A 19,407-nucleotide genomic window follows, 5' to 3' on the forward strand; every position below is an offset into this window, starting at 1 on the left:
CCCCCCCCCCCCCCATGCACACCTCAGGGCCAAGGCCAAAAGCCTCCTGATAGGGCTGTGCCTGTGGGAAGTTTGCACTTCTGCTGCCTGCTGATGTGTGGGCTGCATTCACTAGGGCTGTGTGTCTCTCTCCTCTAGCCAGAGTCAAAGCTGTGAGGAGCCCACGCCAGTCACTTGTGTGAGGCCATCCCTGCACAGCTTGGCTGCAGATGAGATAGTTGTTCTGTGAACAGCAGAATGAAAGCAGCTTTCTTTGCTAGATATCTTATGCCCCCTGCATGCCCTTCCTGCAATGTTCCTTGCACAGTTTCTCACTGCTCCTTGAGAAACTAACTCAAAATATGGGTCCATTTTGAAAAGAAAGAACCTCTGAGACATTATCATGAAGTGTGGTTTCCACACAGCCCTAAAAAAAAACCCAAGATGTGTTTACTGCTGGGCCTCCAGGTGTGCGGCTGGCCCATGGGGACATGAGAGCCCTGCCCTGCTCCCGAGCCTTGGCGTGCAGCTAGGTGCGGGGAAGGCAGTGTGGCAGGCCAGCTCTTTTATTGCCGAAATGCCAGAAAATGAGTAAGGGCATTAGCTCACATCTCTTCCAGCCCAGTCCCTGCTTGCCTGCAGCAGAGATGGGGCGGCGCAGTACAGAGGAAGTTGTTTGTTGCCGGGCTGGACCACAAGGGAGCAGGGGATGGAGATGAACTGCTTGCGGTGTGCGGCTGTGGCACACGCCTGCTCAGAGAGAGCCGCTACTCAATACAGACCCTCTTGTGCCTGGCTGGTGTGTGGTGGAAGCCGTGTGTGGACCGAGGGAAATGAGAAGCTGTGAATTTATACGCAGGCTCTGAATACATAATTTAGACCTTTCCCCTGAAGAGCTTGACACCCCTGCCATAAATAAAAGAGCAGCCTCTGCTGAGTATAGTAAACAATGCTTAATTCTTTCCAGCTAAAAACTTCCTTTCACTGTAGTGAAATATTGACTTTAGGTGACCATATTACCACAAAACATGGTCTTTTCCTGATACCGAGAAGTGAAGGCTTTACATAGATCTGGCCTGTGAGAATGAGAATTTCACTGACATGCAGAAAATCCAGCCTTGTGTGAGAATGATGTGTTGACAATATTTTAATAATACAACCACGGTTTCCTCATTGCCTGCCCCAAGCTCTCTGCAATAAGGCAAGCAGGCATTAATCTGCTGCCTCAGAAGTCTGAGCAACATTTCTGGCACTGTGACAAGTCTCCTTTGATAAACAAGTAATTGCTAAAAATCACCAGGATTTAAAATATTTACCTGCATAACTCTTTCAGTATTTAACTCCAATAGCTTATTCTGTAGTCAGCACTTTTATGACATGGCTGTAACGTCCATAACATGCAATAGAAGAGGAAACTCCCCACCACCACCACCTGCATCATTGTAGCAAGGAAGAGTTCTCATATGCAGAGCTACATAAGGCAGCTCTTTCCTGATGGGCTGAAATACTTCCAGCTCTAATTCCTTCCCTAACTGTCTTCTGATGCGGCTGAAAGTTACCTTGCACCTAGATTTTCTTGTAAAATATGACAATAGCATTGAAGTTGTTTCCAGTCTCAAAGCATTAACAGCATAGCCTCATCTAAGTCACACTATCTATCTTCATATGGGCTCCTGGAGCTCCTGAGGTTGTGACAGTTGTGTTTGTACGGGGGAGATACCCAGTTCTATGGTTTAGTTAATTATAGTAATGTTGTTACTACCCTACTTTCTAAGCCCTGGTGCAGGACAGAGCACTGTTATATTAGTGCTGTAGGCAGAATAGTCAGCTAGTGCTGTCCTCAAGTGGTTTCAGTAGAAATGTGAGATAAGAGAAAGCAGAAGACTGCACATAAATGACAGTGACAAACACTGCAAAGGTTATGTCCATGCAGAATTGATGGGTGCCACCTGCAAGTATGGCATCCTTGATGATTTACCTATCTTCTGCCCTATGGATGACCTGGCCTGGACAAATATGGCTCATTACTTACCAAGCTCTATTCTCATATACAAGTTCCTGCATACCCTGGCCAGTGTCCTTCAATCAAGCTTAGAGCCACACTTGCAAGATCCCCAATGGCATGGTCAGCAAGTGAAACCTGAGAGCAGCCTTTGGAAGTCCATCAGTGGCAGCACAGACATCTGCTCTGAGACTATGGACCCTGGGACAGATCAGGGCTAGGAGAAAACTTTTTTTTTCTAATTATATTGTATTTGCTTTGTCATCTGAACTAGTTCTCCTTTCAGTCCTTCTGCTTCAGAGTTTTCGTTTATTGAACTCCAAGATTCATACTGGCCCTAGAGACTACCACTTGCTATAGCAGCAAATTTATTAGGACTCCCCGAGGCATTGAATAGGCTGAGGTTTTTTATTGTATACACACAGCTTCTTTACACCCACACTGTACGTGAGCTGATGTGTTAAATAAGATCCAAGGCCCATTAAATGAAGGAGCCTATCTCTGCAAAGAAGACTCCCCAGGAACCTAAAGTCTGCCTATTGTGTCACAGCTGGCTCACCCTTGCTCCATCATGCTAGCTGAAGCTATCAGGTTTTGGCAAATGCTTGAGAACCAAGCTGCTGATGTGATCACCAGTCCTTGGCATAACAAGGGATGGAAGTGTCCCTGGAAGTTGTTTGGTTTTATTAAAAATATCTCTGTAACAGTGTGCAAGAAATTGGCTGCTGGCAGGGAAGGAAGATCTACGGGAGAAAAAAGCTAATCCTATCTCTCCTTTGAACCATTACTTGTGCTTAGAGCTAAACCTACCTGGGTCTGAGTCAGAGGTTTCCCAGGGAGGATTTCACAATTACAGCCTAACTGAGGTCCAGAAAGGAAAGTTTCAAAATCTCACCCAGAAAGCCAAATATCTAAGTACTTCTGTGAGGCTGAACCCAGGAGTAAACCAGATCAGTGTTGCAGCTTGATGTTCAGACAACTATCACAGGTAACAAGCAGCCAGGCATTTGGGATGGATTAGCAAACCACAGATTCATCCGTTTTTGAGGAGCTTTCACCCACACAGGACTCAGGAACTGCATTTAGATGAGTCGGCTTCATGCACCCCCCAGAACCGTTTATCCATCAGCAAAGCCCAGGATTCACCATACAAAATTTTACCTCTATCTCCACAATGAGGATGCTCAGGACAGGGCTCACAGCTTGTATTCAAGCTGGAGGGAAAGAAAGGAGGAGTGGTTCTTACTCACTTGTCTCATTTGTGATCAGGTTGCACTAGCCATCCTGAGCCCCTCGTTACTGTTTGTTAGTGCAGATGTAGCTGGCAAGTCATCTGCAAGCCCTTCGCGCCCAGCTCATGCTGTTGCTCAGTGCCACATCACTGTGGCTGCGGTATAGCATCACCAGATGTGAGATGTGCTCGAGCTGAAGATACAGGTGACAGTATTTGCCCCACAGAAATGTATCACTAGATCTGGGCTGAAATTTTCTTTTGAGGAAGTGTTGTTTGGGTTTGATATGTTTTGTTAAAATGTCTTAGGTCTGCTGCTCCGCAAAATAGTCAAGTGGCTAGAGAGCTGCTGAGGTTGGGAAGCTTCTTGTTTATGGGAAACTCTGGAAACATCCCAATTTCTATCCAATTCAGATCAAACCAAGCTTTTTAAAATATCATTCAGTGAATTAGAAGCTCTGCTTTTGCATCAGCTCTATGACTCAGATACCTATCAAAATGCCTTCAATCACACTGGTTTTTTTCTCTCTTTAATCTGGACAGTAATATATCATTTGGCAGAAAGTGTCTATGAAAATAGGAAAGGAGTGAACAATTGAGAGTCATCATTATCAATTAGATTTCAGAATTCTATTAACCAGCAAAAAAAGGAAGAGCCAAGATACTGGAGACACCTTGCTCCTGTTCCCACCATGTGGGCAGGTGATTTGGTCTTGATTTCATAGTCTCTGGGACTTCTGCGCCCCCAACCAGAATAGCATCTGCATGGCAGGGTGGATATATCTAGACCACAGCTTAACACAGTCCGTAAGAAAGGAGGTGTTAACCCCTGCTACAGAAGAGTTGCATTGGCCAGATATTACTTTCATAAATAACTACACCTCTTAAACATAGTGCTCTTTTTTCACCCTCTCCCTCCTCCCCTCTGTTACTGTCTCTCTTCCTGAGATCAGCCCCTTGCATTTCTGCCAGCAGGATGGAGTATTTTGGGCAGATTCACCCTGGCTTGCTAAACATGGATTGGGAAGCCGTTATGAAGGGCTTCTGCAGCACAGCCATGAGGCCAGTGAGAAGCAGTATTGTCTTCAAACAGTCCAGCTTGGCATGACGTTTGGTGTGTGCTGAGCTAGTTAACATGGTATATACATCTGTGTGAGTATTAACTATGGATTAGGAGAGAGTTATCTGGTTTAATTTGATTTGGGCTGGATTTAGGATAAGCTGGAATGAAAGTCCTCACATTAGGATCTGTGTGGGTTTAGCCATGGCCAGATGAACCTCACAGGCTGCCTCCTGCTCAGCTGTGTCAGGCATGTGTGACCCTGGGCTGGCAAAGACCATCCAGCCAAAGCCTGCAGTACACATGCAGCCACAGGTAAAAGCTCTGCTTTACCACCTGGGTCAGATTTGGTTGCAGGGTGGTCTTACTGTCACAGTGCAAAGCTCAGTTTTGCTGTGCATCCCCAGGAGTGGTTCACAGCACAGGACAAATGTGCCATTGCTCTTATATTAGTGTCATTATCACAGGGTGGATGTGGCCAGAAGTTGTCCAAAGACCAGGCTGTTGTTTGGGTTTTCAGATGAGAAGCTTAAACATTGGCAAACATAAACCACATGGTCAGTGTCCTGCTAAATATCATCAGATAACCCCTCTTAATATATTGCAGGGGTGCAGATATTGCACACCATTAGATGTCCTGGATGCCCAGAAGGATATAAAACCACAGCCTCTTCCATCTCTCACTTGAAAACACAGTTAGCAGCGACGATAGCCCCCCACGAGTTGATAAGCAGCCTATCAGCCCCGAGCCGGGCTGCAGGGCAGCTGTGCCTGGAGATACAGACGGGCCAGCACGAGAGGGAGCTCTGCAGCGACTCAGCCACAGTCCTGGCCGCAGCAGCGCTTGCCTGGGCCTGGACCAGAAACTGCTTTCCCCTCACATAGTCGTTCTGGTGATGCTGACATCCTTTTTCCTTACTCCAAACTGAGACACCCCCTCCCAAAAAAAATTGCAACCTAACAAGACACAAGGTAATAAACCAACTTGGGCTAATGGAAACATTTCAAGATATTTGAAAACTTTTGCTTTAGTTTCAACTTTTTAATAGCTTTTTTTAAAAAAAAAATCTTTTAAAGAAGTCTGTTTCAAGCCAAAAGAAAAGTTCTAGGACTTTTCACTCTCACACACATGTAAGTGTCAAATGAAGACTTTTCAACAATTGAATTTCCTAGCTCAAAAGACAACTGGTTAAAAAAAAAAAACAAAAAACAACAACCCCCCCCGACTATGCTTTTTTTTTTTTTACCAGCAGTTTCAGTATGATTAGAGCAGCCTTTTTCCCAGCAGAGAAGTTATTTTATTAGAAAAATCCAGGCCAGGTGTGATGAGGGGGATACAGTGTGCAGGGTGATTTGCTGGGGGCCGATGCGCCATCAGTCCTGAGGGCAAGTTTCTTGCTGGGGTTCGGGGAGCTCCCCAGGGGGCAAGACAAGGTGTTCGCTAGGAGGAGCTCGCTGGGGCGGTGCTGCTGGGTAAGAAGCTCAGACAAATTGCCCACGGGTGCCAAGGTATCCCAGAAGTTAAGCAGGAATGTTTGTTGCTATTGGAATATTGTTGGGGGCCACTTTGCTGTGTCAGTAGGTTTTGAGGCTGGTATTTGATCTTGCTTGGTTTATGTTAGGGCTCATCTTGTTGCCAGGGAAGGCAGTTTGCTGTCAGTAGGGTCAGTATTGGGGCTGGTTGTGCTGCTAGGTCGGAGCGTTGGGGCCAACGCTGTTGCTAGGAGAGTGTTTGCTGTCTCAGCTTGATAATGAAGCTGGTCTCATAAAGGGGGCATAAGCAAAGGGATTTCTCCATTTCCCTTTGCAGCCCTGGCTGGCGCAGCCAGGGGGACCGCCGACCACTCACCGACTGCACCATCACTAGCCAGAGGCACCTGTACATCCACGGGAGGGAGATCGCTCACCCTTGCAGCAGGAGGAGATGGGCGGCGGGGGCCGCGCAGGTACATCTAGCCCTCCTGGGCAGGAACAAGGGAAGAGGCAAACATACGCCTGCCCTGGGCAGGGGAAAGTGTCCAGAGCATGCAGGAAGCTCTGGGGAAAACAGAGCTCACTTGGGGCAGACCTGGCATGTAACAGGACACATGGAGCAACAGGTGGGAGAAGCAAAGGACAGCTCAAGGACACACTTTAGATCATGTCCAAACACTAAAGCATAATATAAATACTATACCTATAGCTATATATAGATCTATAGACATAGCTAGATATATCTATATATAGTCATACATACATGTATGCATATTATCAAAAGTAATACTGTTTTATGTTATAATGCAATATGACATTCTCCTTTCATTTCATTCTGACTTTTCCCTTTGGGTAGTTGACAAAGCCACAGCCAGTTTTGGCAGCAAATAATTCATAAATGTTTCCACCTACATTCCTCTGAAAGGGATGGGAGGCCTGACCCAGGCAGGCAGCATTTGCCAGCAGAAGCTGCTTCTGCCACCAGGCTTTCAGCAATCCCAGTGCAAAGGGTCTCTCTTGGGCCAGATCCATTTTGCGTCCTCTGCAGCTTATCAAGGCTGGGAATAGAAAGAAGTGTTGCTGCTTATCTCAGTTTGTGTTACCTGTGGCCTGCCAGTGTAACATGATGCATGAGGCCACTTTAAATGCTTCATGTCATTGGTGACGACGCTAGCTGTTACTGGCATAGCAAAAAAGCAGGGTGCCCACCTTCTTGTGCTTGAGTGCCCACATTCCCTGTGCTCGTTTTAGGCAACTGGGGGAAGCAGGTGACAGAAGAGCCGACTCTGACAGTACGTGCCAGCAGGCAGGGGCTCACACGCACCGGGGAGCTCCTGGAAAAGTTAGAACAGTTAGGACTGTGCAGGCAAACTTGAATTTAGCAAGCCTGCCTTTTCAAAGCCTGTCCCTAACTTTGAACATTTTTGTCTTATGTTCAACCTTTTTTTGCATTGCCAGAAGTATTTCAAAGATTGTCCCTGCTTGTCCCTCTCTCTTTCTAAGTGCCTCAAGTTTCAATTTATTCATCTTTGCGGGTGGACTTTGACATGGGAAGGTGCTGAATTCTTAGCACTGTGAGCAGCTTCCCCAAAGGCTTGAGTTAAAGCTTCTTTAATAAAAACACAGAGCTTTAAGCAATTGGGACATAAATGATTTCTCTTCTGCGCTATTGAAATGCTGCTTTCTAAGTATGTTCAACAACATAATAGAAACAACTCTCTAGTTACCCATAGAGTACCCAAGACCTGACTACCTAATGTAAAAAAGCAACATCATGAAAACTTTGAGAATATCAAAAAGAAGCAAGGGAAGACCACAGGTCATTTTCAGCCATTCCCTGTCCATTTAAACCCTGCAATTCCAATATTATCTTTAATACCAGGGAACAGTGGTGAACATAAGATCCAGAATAATCATCCTAAAGACAAAATAAATTAATCATTGACCTCTGTTGTTATAATGGGCATTGCACACAAAAAAAAATTAAAGTTCAGTTTACTCAAGTGTTCCATGTTCTTTTCATCTCCTATAAGGCTCTGAAGCAGAATTTCCTTAATAAAAATGACTAATGTATGTCAGTTGTTCCAAATTACCCATTTGTATGTTCACTAGAGCCCATGTAGCCCATCACATACTGTATCACCAGCTTCTGATGCTGTTTTTAAGTGAGACAGAGGATCAGACTTAGAGTTCTTTATCTACTCAGAAAGGAAACAAAGTATATTCCTCAAATGCAGATATGCAAATCTGTCAGAGTATTTCCAATAGGCACATTTTTCTGTTTGTGCTCAGTCATATTCAAAATATGATAACAATTTCATTGTCAGCAAGGACTGCTTGGTTAGGCAGGGATTAAAGCAAGGAATTTCCAAAGGCAGTCACCAGTCTGGAGAACAACTGAGCTGAAATTACTTTGAGAAGAGTCTCAGCTGTGTTTCATAATGTAAAGGACAAGAAGACAAGCTGAAGAGAAGTGTAAAACCATCACCGACAGATGTTAGAGATTACATACAATCTGTATGGCTGGTTAGCAATGAAAAAGACAAGTTACACCAAATTATGCATCTGTCTTCTGCCAGACGGACAGGGCACAGGGAGTGAGACTGCCCAGCCTCCTGCCCTGCACGTTCGGTGGAGAGGAAGGAGTGGAAAGCCTGTGACCAGCCCTTCCCTAGCTCCTTTAAGTGCATACCTCTCCCATCACACATATGCACACACTTCTCTGTTCTCAGCTCTCTCTGCTGGCATAACCAGAGATGCAATTACAATGAAAAAGCTGGCTAGAAGTCATTCCAGTATTGTAAAACAAGTCCCGTTCATTTTGTTACGAATTAATAAATAATTATTTATTTGCAAATACAGTTCCATTGATAGACTGTGCCAATGACACACATTGTCTTGGACAGATGGTACAGGAAGGGACTGAACAACCATGGAGGAGTTGATAAAAAACTGTATGTCTAGGCCATTTCAATTAAACTGCACTCACTAAAATAAATCCAGCATTTTGCAGGGAGAAAGTAGAGTTCTTGGAACTGAGCGGTGGCCGCTGAATGGCAGCCCAAGTCTGCCATGGGACAGCTGAGATGGAAGGTGTTGTGGCTGCCCCGGAAGCAGAGAGGTTCAAAGGGAGGTGGTTCTGGCCCTAGAGCCAAAGACTAGGGAAGCCTGGGCCTCTTGCTGGATCTTTTTTTGCCTCAGTCACATCCACTGCGGAAGAACCACTACTGCAAAAAAGCTTCAAGGTATCAAGAAATGCAGCATGCAAAAAAGGCAACTAGCAAGAGAAGGGCACCTGTGAAAGTGATGGCCTAAACTCCATTCCTGCTGTGCTTCTGTGCACGCAAAGAGCCTGCGGTTTTCTTTCATTCTGGCTGCTGGCAAGGCCAGAACTCAGCTTCACTCCAGATGAGTTTGCCTAGACCTCTCTTCATTCTATGACTTAACGTCACTATTGCCATGTCATATAATGATGCTTTTCTACAGTTATTTTCATGACTATTGCATATTTCTCATAGCCAAAAAAAAAAAAAAGTCAATTTACAGCTGTCATTTTGCCTTGTAATGGCCTCTTCCATCCCAGATTTCCCATGGTAGCAATTGCAAAAACCAGCTAAACAAAAAAGGGCAAAAAAAAAAAGAGGAAAGCCTTTGTTATTTGATGAAGTGTCCTTTGACTTCCTTTTAATGCACAACCATTTTGTGATCATCATCACAAGCATTACTGCTGTCTTATATTGCTATGCAAATGGCCACAACCACAGCATGTCTGTACATAGCTTTAAAAGCTACAGAGCTAGTGCTTCCAGAGCAGAGGAAAAGAGTTCTGCTTCATTTGTATGACACCAACGCACTCAGCTGATATAACTAGCCCCAGCACCATTAGACTCAGTGGACCAGTTTCTTTTCATTCCATTTTATGATCTAGCTTTTTATTGTTACACACATCTATTGTTCTTTCACTGATCAGACGAACAACATTAGCTTTGCTAAAGAGAAGAACCACAGCAAACTATTGCTCTTATCCTTGCTAGACACTCTTGATCTAGGATCTAATTGCAGTAAGGGAAAGCACTAAACATCCTGACGTAATATAAGACAGTCTAATCTGGGGGAAAAAAAACCCTATATATATATATATATATATATATATATATATATATATATTTAGAGCTAGATATTCTCCTATTTCTGAATATGGCCTAGCAAGGAGCTGGCCAGCAGCACAGTCCAGGCCAGAGATGGGTTTGCTGATGGCTTCACACTCAGGCAGAATCAACACTGGGCTGGGACTTGGAGCAACATTTTTATAGCGCAGGCATCATTCGCTCCCTGTGGCAAAGTGCTCTAGGGAAAGTTCTGCACACATGACAAAAATAACTTTCATGTCTGTTTTCAAAAATCCCTAGCTCTGTTTGTTTCATTTTGCTACAAACTCTCTAGGCCAAAATTCCCTGTGTGACATGTACAAGTTTAGAGATTCAGTCCACCTTGAATGCAGCTCCCTTAAGCTAACAGAAGTGTTTGGCCAAAATAAAGAAGTCTTACTTGAAATATATTTAGTATCCAAATTAGGACTGGCTTTTCCCAGATCCCCAAGGCTTCAGTTTGCCTTCACAATGAGCAAAAAATACACTCTGCTTTCCTAGTCCACCTTAAAGTAGTATATTGGAGGAACCCATCCTCCACAGTAAGCCTTTAAGAAGCACCTTGAAAATATGGTGCAGAAAGGTAAGTGTGCACTTGTACAAAACAAACGGCACAGTTAAACAAGCACAAAGGATACAGCTTTTTTTTTTAAATGAAGATTTTGCTTATCAAATTGCCATTTTTTATATCTGTGCACGGATACTTTCTATCCAGTCTCCCCTATGCTGGGTAGGCAGTTATGCTGCATAAAGTGAAAGCAAACAAAAAGTGCAGTATGAATGGCACCGTGTCAGTTTGGCAAAACATTTGTGACATAAAAGAAAGGAAAAATATTCATAATGGGAGCCATTTTCCTTACTTTAACAACTTGAAAATACATCCTTGTTCCTGAAACACTTGTTTTTCAAATGTTTTTTTCTTGTTCAGAATGAGACCTTTCCCAAGGGAGATTGGATTGCATTTTCTGAATTTCAAATCAAAGCTGGCTTGGAAATTTAAATGTTTACAGAATAGGACCAGAGGATAATTCAGGCTGAAAGGGGCCTCAGGAGGTTTCTAGTCCAACCTCCTGCTCAAGGCAGGGTCAGCTACGAGGTCAGACCATGTTGTTCAGGGCTTTATCCAGTCGGATGTTGAAAACCTCCAAGGATGGAGACTGCACAACAAGTGCTTAACTGAATGTGGGCATTCAGGCTGAATGTGACAGAAAACCAAACTAAACCAGTACAAACTTGTCCATTTTCACCCCACACCTCTCCCACAAACATCCCTCCCCAAACACAAAATGTCAAGTTTGACAGAACTCTGCAAAATAAGTAAAATGGACAACAGAAAATCATTTAGGGCCAAACTCAAACTCCACTGAAATCATTGAAAAGATGTCCTTAGTGTCTGTTTGCCCCTTCTATGGGAAATGTTTCAGGAAATGGCTCTGATGAAAGGACGTGCCTGATTTGAACTGTAAGGGTTCTGCATGTACGACTGTTGTCAGGGATGGAGGGAGTTCGGAAGCTAAGTTCAGGTTAGGGAAGTATCCAAAGTGCAAAGCTTTGGTCTGTGTCCTGTGAACAGTCTCAGTCATGGGAAATCAAGTATTTACTGAAAATAACCTCTATCACAAATATTAAAACTTGAGAGGAGGGTGCCTGTGTCCCATCCCCAAATCATATTTATTAACAAAAGGCCTGATTCTTCCCTTTCTTTTCTGGAAGCCAAGAGTAACTCCACTGAAAACAAGCTGGTAAAAATAGCCTTAGATGTGAATCAGACCCAAAGTCATTAGCATTATTCTTCTTTAGAGCTTCTGCACTTCAGTTTGCATTGGGGAAGACAATATGAAAATGAAACAGAAAAAAGAAAACCAATACTCCAAATATAGATATTTATAAGCAGGCACACTACATTCAATATTACCATCTTTTCACCTAGATTCTCTTATTATGCAGTTTTGGAGAAGGTACCATACAATAGATGATTAAAAGAGAGCATAAGCAAGGGTGAGTTAAAGTTTGATACAGATTCTTCCAAAGAAGTTTCTTTCTTATAGCCCTTTTCTAGAAATTAATACTTTGAATGTTTTATGTCTTTATTTTTTAAATCACAGAATGCATAAGTCCAAAATCAGGAACAACATTTTTCAGGTTTTGAAATTTTGCTCTGTATTTCACTGGGAGCCTGACAAGAAAAAAAAAAAAAGCATTTCAATTATTACAAGTGAAAGTCTTCTCATCCTAACCAAAATATAAATACTGCGAAGGGATTTCATTCAACTTTGCTCCTTTTACCACAATATATCAGGCCAAGTTTTCAAAATGAGTTTAAAGCTGAATTATAAACAACCCCTGACTCTGGGGAAGCATATCTGGAGATTATCAACGAATTTAAAGAATTCAGCAGCATGTTAGTGGACACAGCAAAGGTATATGAGAAGTCTTCAGCAGCTCAAATTGCACTCTGGTTGTTAAAGGGTTTTTTGATAAGGACGTTGTGTTGCACTGTGTATCCACATACAATCTTCTTGTCAATAACATCTAGGTAATCAATGTGTGCAAAAAATGAATCTTGGGTTGATGGCATATTTGTAGCCACAAACTTTCTACCTGTCAATATAGTTTAAAGGCAGTGAGTGAGGAAAGTTCAGCTGATGCGGCATCTGTCCTAATCTCATAGGATAGACAGGATGGTCTCATAGGTTTAACTTTGTGTCATATATCATGCAACACATCTGGGCAAAATGACACTTGCTTTGGCAATCCCAGCCACCATAATGGCAAAGCAGCAGCAACAGCAAGCGGGTGGCTTCATACTGTCATATGTATTTGTTTAGCTGGCATTGCCCCCTTTATCTCACTGATGATTTGGGACTCACTCAATATCACACTTCTTCAGAGCAGTCATCACTTCTCTTCTTGCAATATGCTCAGCCTTCATTTTCCTTTCCACCCAAACCACAGTGAGATTCAGATATACAGTGTTTTACAAACATCAAATCCGCATGTGCGTGTGTGTGCATGTGTCTGTCCAAACAGATCTTAAAAACAGTAGTTGGCATATTTTGTAACTTTAGCTTTCAAGATACCCCTTCAGCTGCGAAATCATCTAAATCAGTGAGGGATACTGCCTCTGTATTTGGAGTTGGACTCATGTCCTTTCCTAAGTGAACTTGAGTTTCTTCAGCATATTGACTGTGGGAGTAAGAGGCTGGATCAGTACAGGGCTGGGTATCTACGGGCTCAACATATCCGTAGTCCTGTTGGTGATTTTCAGGTAGTTCTTCTGTCTCTCCTGGTACAGCCTGCATTAGCCAGGTAGGTTCAGAGAGCTGAGATGGTGACTTCAGTGCTGCTACAGATGAAGCTGGTAAAGGCAGCACTCTAGGGTAGGAGGCATATGGAGAATTTATAATTTCTGAAGAGGGGGGTTGGTATAAGTTCCCTTCTGAAGAAGGGACTGACACTTGGATATATTTGCCAGTTTCTGGATCATAAAATGTCTTTAAATTAGCTTCAGCTGGTAAATCAACTACATAGTATTGGCCAGAGTCAGGGTCTTGGAGGAGTTTACGCTGGGTTGAAGAGGGTGAAGGGCTTACTGCTGATGCACCACTGAGTCTTCTCATACCGGCTTCTGTGGGAATAAAAGTTGAGTGAAGGGCAGGATGGAGAGGAGACTCTCCCATGGGCAAGGGAAATGCTAGCATCTGCCCAGACTGAGATGGCTTTTTCGTGACAGCAGCTGTATGCTCTGTCAGATGTTTTTTCTGTTGCTCTTCTATTTTCTTTCTCTTGCTTGCCAGCTTTTTGGCCCGCCGCAGAGCCTTTTCTGTTTTCGGCGGCACAGCAGGAGGCTTGCCTGCTGCTCTCTCCCCAAGGCCCCTGAGCTCCAGTCTCTCAGCTGTCCCTGCAGAATCGGAAAGCAGATTCCCCTGCACTGAATCAAGTATCTCTTCAGCAGATACATCAGCTTGGCTCTTTACTGCCTTGTTTAGCAAGGCAGGGTTTATAATGTCCTCTGCCTCTCTGAGGCTAGAAATTGTTGGTTTCTCTGATGGTGAGCTGGTAAGAAGAGAGTGCATTGTGCTGCCTGACCTGGGGCTTGTTACAGCAGAACATGCGAGATTGTCTAACAAAACCGGTGTACCTTCCATGGGTAGGATGTCCTCTAAAGCTTCATGGGATACAGGAGAATATGTGTAGCTCTCTGACATGGAGCCTACCACAGGGGAACTTGTCTCCCTAGTGATTATTTTTTTCGCACAAGAACCACCTCTGCGATTAGATAAAAGATGATTCTTAAAGTAATTAATCTTTCCTTCTGCAGGATAGCTTGGGTTGTTTAGTGCAGGGTCATTTTCCAGACCTAAATCTGGCAGTGTTAACCTGTGTCTTTCCTTCCCAATCCTGGGTTTCTCTTCACTTCTGCAGATGCTCTCCTCGTTCTTTTTCCCAGCTTTATTCAACATAGCACAATTCTCTCCATCTTTTTCCATCAGCTTCCCTAATGAAAAGCTCTCTACATCTTCCAGAAGACTGGGGTCCAGTGTTGCTGAAGTAGATCCAGGCTCACAGGCATCTATATTTCTGCTAGCTGCTCCTTCCCTTACGTTCTGTTGCACTCTGGGTCTTGACGACAACCAGTCTAGCTCTGGGACATGCAACGTGTCTTGGCACTGCTTTTTCTCTGCTGTGGGCCCAAATCTACTTTCCATTTCCTTATAACTGCTGCTCACTGTATCATCTAAGGAAAAGGACCTAAACAGGGGCAGCTTGACAGCCCTTATTACCTGAGGTGACTTGAATGTGTTATCTTTAATCATAAACATACTGGGTTTGGATGAGCTTGAAGATGGTGGTGTTTGTGGTTCCTCAGACCTGGAGGTGGATGTGTCCTTTATACTGTCTGAAGCAGAATCCATGCTGTTGGCCTCTTCCTTTTTCTCTCTTCTCATTTTTTCTTTCATCAGGCTCCTCTGTTCATTCCCAGTAACCCTACTCTCATTCCTCTCTGCTGAACTAGTACCAGAACTGATACAAGCATAATATTGCAGTGCATCTTCTCCAGCTGCTTTCTCTCTCTCCTTGTGGCTTTTCTTACTGTCTGCACTTATTTCACTCTTATTCCTCTGGCTTTCTTGAAGGCGTGCCTTCTGTATCAGTGGCACTAATGGAAACGGTTCCTCCTGAAAGGGTTGTTCTACTGTGGACACAAAAGACTGCTCGGAAGAACTAGTGCTTCTTTTGCCTTTTATTTCATTGCCAGTTACTAGTATACTGGTTTGGTTCTCACTGTAAGGCACATCCTCTGCTGGTGAAAGTTGGTTTGGGAGTGTTTTGAAGGCAAAATTTTCATTCTGATTATCAGTTCGTCTCTCATTTTCCTCACCTTGGAAACTTGGATTTTGCATTGGCTGCCCAGCTGTTGTATCTGCATTGTCTCTACTGTATGGTTTCAGTGTTGGATAGTACAGACTTTTTCTTAAATCAAGTTCTTTTGATTGATGTCTGAACAAGGGGAAGTTTTCATTACCTCTAGTGTTTTTAACAAGATCTTCATGTTTTGAATCATCTTGCTGCAAATTGTCTCTGGTTTGGTAAAACAAAGGATCTGCTGCTGTCTGGGGTGAACTCAAAGTCAGATAATTATCCATGAAGGATCCAATTAAATCAGCTTTATTGTCCTTTTCATGAACATTGTCAGATAATACAGAAGGTATGTCACTTGTTTCATCTTTTTCTGCAATCTTTTTGTTACTGTCTTCTTGCAAAGTCGACAGCAAGTCATTCAGTTTTACATTCTCCTGTGTAATATTTTCCTTAGTCTTATTTCTATCCTCCAAGGCCCTTAACAGAGGAGAAGGGGTATAGATGCTTTTAACACGTTTACGGACATCCTTCAAGTTGAATAACAAACTTGTTGCTTTAGATTTGTAACTATCCCGAGATTGGTAATCAACAAACCCACTTCCCTCAGGTTCTATCCCTGCCACACTCTCAGCAGGAGGAGGCGTCACTGGGATCAGCTCACTTTCCGTGGGGTCTGCCTCTTGTTTTGGTGGTATGATGGGTGTTAAGAGTTCAGTGATGTTGAAAGAGGGACTGCTCGATCCCGGGGAGTTTACCTGTTTAGTCCAAGGAGTTGCGTCCAGGAAAGGTTCAGCCACACCAGCCTTTTCAGACAGCAAGCATGCCTTGCTATTGGGCATGAACATCTCCTTTGAAGTCTGTCTCCTCTCTGCTGCACCTTTTGTAATCCTCTGTCTCCTCCACGGCGGACAGGTACTACCTAGCTGGGAACTGAGGGCCTCCTCCTCAGTCAGTGCAGCCGGGGGTCCTGGGGCAGGCAGGCCAGGTGCCTGGGATGGGGGCGATGGAGAAATGGTCCTGTAGGACACAGACTGGGGTGAGACGGAGGCCTGGGATACAACAGGGGGGGGAACCAGGGCTGGAGGCACAAGAGGGGCTTCAGGGACAGGGGGTTTTGGAGGAGGGCCCTGGTGTGTGTGGATCCTAGAGGGTGGTGGAGGAGGAAGAGCAGCATGAAATTTGGTTCCTGACAGGACCGGAAGAGGACCCTGAGGTACATATACAGTTGGGAGAGGGACACTGAAAGCAGTTTCTGGTGGAGTTGGCTCAATTTGAAAATCTTTCTCCTGCTTTCTAGCAATAGTGGTCTTGACAGGTGGTAATTTATGTTCATGTGTGAGGGATCCTTTAATAAATGGTGCTTCTTCAAGGTACATAAGAGCTTCTTTTTTTGTTATTTTATCAACAAATTCCTCTTTTTCAGTCAGTTTTTTATGATGGACATTCCATGATTCAAAAGCACTGTTCTCACTGTGAAGAAAATTACCTTTTTTTGTTGGCTCATTAACTTTCACACTTCTGTTTTTGACAGCCTTTTTAGAAAAACGGGAGAAATTTGACTTGGCTACTTTTGACATCTCAATCAGCACAGGATAATAACTATCGGGATCACAATAGCTCTGATCTGTTTTATTAGGCCTTTTCTGTGACTCATTTTTGCCACTGAGATGGTGGCTATCTCGAGAAGCATCAGAAAATTCAGAAAGTTCCTTCTGGATGCTTAAAATGGCTGTGTCATCCCAGCAAGCCATATCATTTCCATGATTTACTTTACATTTTTGAAAGCTATTTTTAATGGGCTGCTTAATGGCTACCAGAGAACTTCCTGACCCTTGGTTTTCAGTCTTATCAAACGTCTTAATCAGAGAGGACACTTTTGAAACATGTTTATTGTTCCTTGGCCCAGGGGCTGGCAAATTCAGCTTTCTCCTTTCTGTGCCAAGGGTGCTAATTTTAGCAGTCTTTTTCTCTTCCTGAGCACACTTTGGTAACTGCTGGAATGTCGAAGCCCATATTGTTTGTTCATTGTTTCTTGCTGTTAGCTTGTTGCAGACATTGCTCTTCTTGATGGCATGGTTTAACGTCCCTGGGTGAAATTTAGCAGAGAACTGGCGAGTGAAGTCAGGTGAAATGGCAAGATCTGGTTCATTGCAAGAGTCTTCAAGTTCTGCCACACACAAACTTTTGAAAGCCCGGGCTGTGAGGCTGCTCACCTCTCTGTCTGTGTCATCCAGGAGACTCCCAATACTCGAGGAGTCACTGTGTCCTTCTGTATGTTTCTTATTTCCCTGCATTGTTTATGTGAGTCATGAATGAATGATCCAAATGGTTATTTTCAGGTGTCAAATAAGCAGATGACTGTGTTGGGTAGTTCCAGCTGTCTGCAATTCACAAGCATAAAGTGATTCCTCCAGACAGTGGGGCTAAACGTTGGTTCATCTTATGGAATAGCTGAAGGAAACTTTCTTCTCTGAAAAGCCAAAAATTACAAATTATTATTTTTACATATTAACTCTATTAGACAAAGAGCATTTTCCAGATATATCAGTCATCGGCTAATTTGATCCTACATGTATTCTGAACACAATGCTAGCAACACAATAAACAACACGAAAAGCAGTTGTTATTCTGGTCAGTTCAAGTAGTTATCAGTAGATAGTAGTAGGAAAGTGCCATTAAAAAAGTGTTCTCACCTCAGATTCTTTATTTGGGCTCTTAAACAAGGATTTAAGAGCCAAATTTCAAGTACTTCTGTTTATATACCTCCAACCATAAACACTTCCAAGTGCTGTGGATTTGTTTGGCTAGCAAGGTTAGCCATTGTTGGCCAGGAAGAATTAGCTGTAATAAAAAGGAAGCAAACTGATTTAAAAAAAGAATGTTGCCAAGTACTTTATAGCACACCATCTCCTACTGTTTAAAATGAAAGAAAAGGTGGCAAAACATACTTGGCAACACATCATAACTATAATTAAAACACTGTGTGAAAATTAAAGTTGCTAAAGAAGATTCTATTCTCACTCTTCTGTTAGCTCATGACTATGGGAAATGAAGTCCGTCATGATGAACCTGCTTGTCTCGGGCTGGAACTTGCCTGTGACGATTACCCTAAGCAGGACTCTTGCCTGAGAAAGCACAATGGCCCGGCAGGTAAGGATGGTCTACTGCGCATTAGCATCTTCCAGACAAATATTGCTGGGGTAAAATCTTTCAGCCGCCCATATCCAGATACAGTTGGGCTGGTATATTGAAACTGAAGAGGCTGCTAATATCAACTTAGCCAGCAGAAGGCAGGAGTGCCTAGGGGACTCTAGCAGACCCACTAAAGGAGCATTTGGTTTCAGTTCCAGAAGTGATGAGAGCAAAAGGCAACACTTTCAACACAACTATAAAATATCACAGCCTTCCATTAATCCCTGGGCACGATGCAAAGGCAGAGCTCATAGCACTGCAGCTTTTGTCTCTCTGCATCAGTCTGAACAAAGGATGTGAGGTCCTTGAATGGAATGAGTCTTTACAAGCAAAATAAGCCTTCAGCTATACTTGAAATGTATACCCTACGACTCCTCAGTGTTTACTCTGTAAAATCTTTAGATGCTTATTCTGGCACTCAAAGGCTTGAGCAGGCTATTGACTGAATTGCAGTGAGACTCAGTTTAAAAGTGTATTCAAAAGCCAGCTAAAACCTACTGCATAAATAAAGTCTGATCTGTATCTCTATTTCCTAGTAGACTTGCACCATTAACTTCTGATGTGCCCAAACTCCAGAGTTCACATCTACAACAGGTGGGGGTTGTCCCCATCTAGAATTTGAATCCACACTAGGGCTCAGCACTGAAATCTAGATCCAGATTTCAGCCCCTCCAGTGTCCACATCCATGATTCCACTTTGGCCTGTCTCAGACTTTCGGAAAGGGCATGTTTTTTCCCCGTGATGACTCAGTGCTGGCCAAAGTATGAAATGTCAGAGGAATTGGGCTTACTCAGCTGAGTTACTCAGACAGTTCTTTCTTCAAATGAAAACACTTCTGACCTTCCTTTTCTATTTAGAAACCCTACCAACCTATTTTTAGATTCAAGTTATCATAGTGAATCTTGATTCTGTTCTCACAGCCATATAATTCCAATGACTTATACAGAAATATGGCAG

At 43.4% G+C, this 19,407-nt stretch overlaps 1 protein-coding gene across 1 annotated transcript; it reads right to left on the bottom strand.

Moving 5' to 3' along the window:
• Positions 1 to 12,964: 12,964 nt before the first annotated feature.
• Positions 12,965 to 17,551, bottom strand: CUNH10orf71 (chromosome unknown C10orf71 homolog). Its single transcript, XM_026076877.1, has one exon. It carries the CDS (start codon positions 17,549 to 17,551, stop codon positions 12,965 to 12,967), a length of 4,587 nt encoding a protein of 1,528 aa, XP_025932662.1.
• Positions 17,552 to 19,407: the final 1,856 nt, after the last annotated feature.

Source organism: Apteryx rowi, unplaced genomic scaffold (genome assembly GCF_003343035.1).
Source record: "Apteryx rowi isolate R43461 unplaced genomic scaffold, aptRow1 scaffold_440, whole genome shotgun sequence".
NCBI classification, from domain to species: Eukaryota; Metazoa; Chordata; class Aves; order Apterygiformes; family Apterygidae; genus Apteryx; species Apteryx rowi.

What these genes read in the sequence shown, in the direction of transcription:
- CUNH10orf71 (XM_026076877.1), bottom strand. Translation starts at nt 17,551, where the DNA reads ATGCAGGGAAATAAGAAACATACAGAAGGACACAGTGACTCCTCGAGT.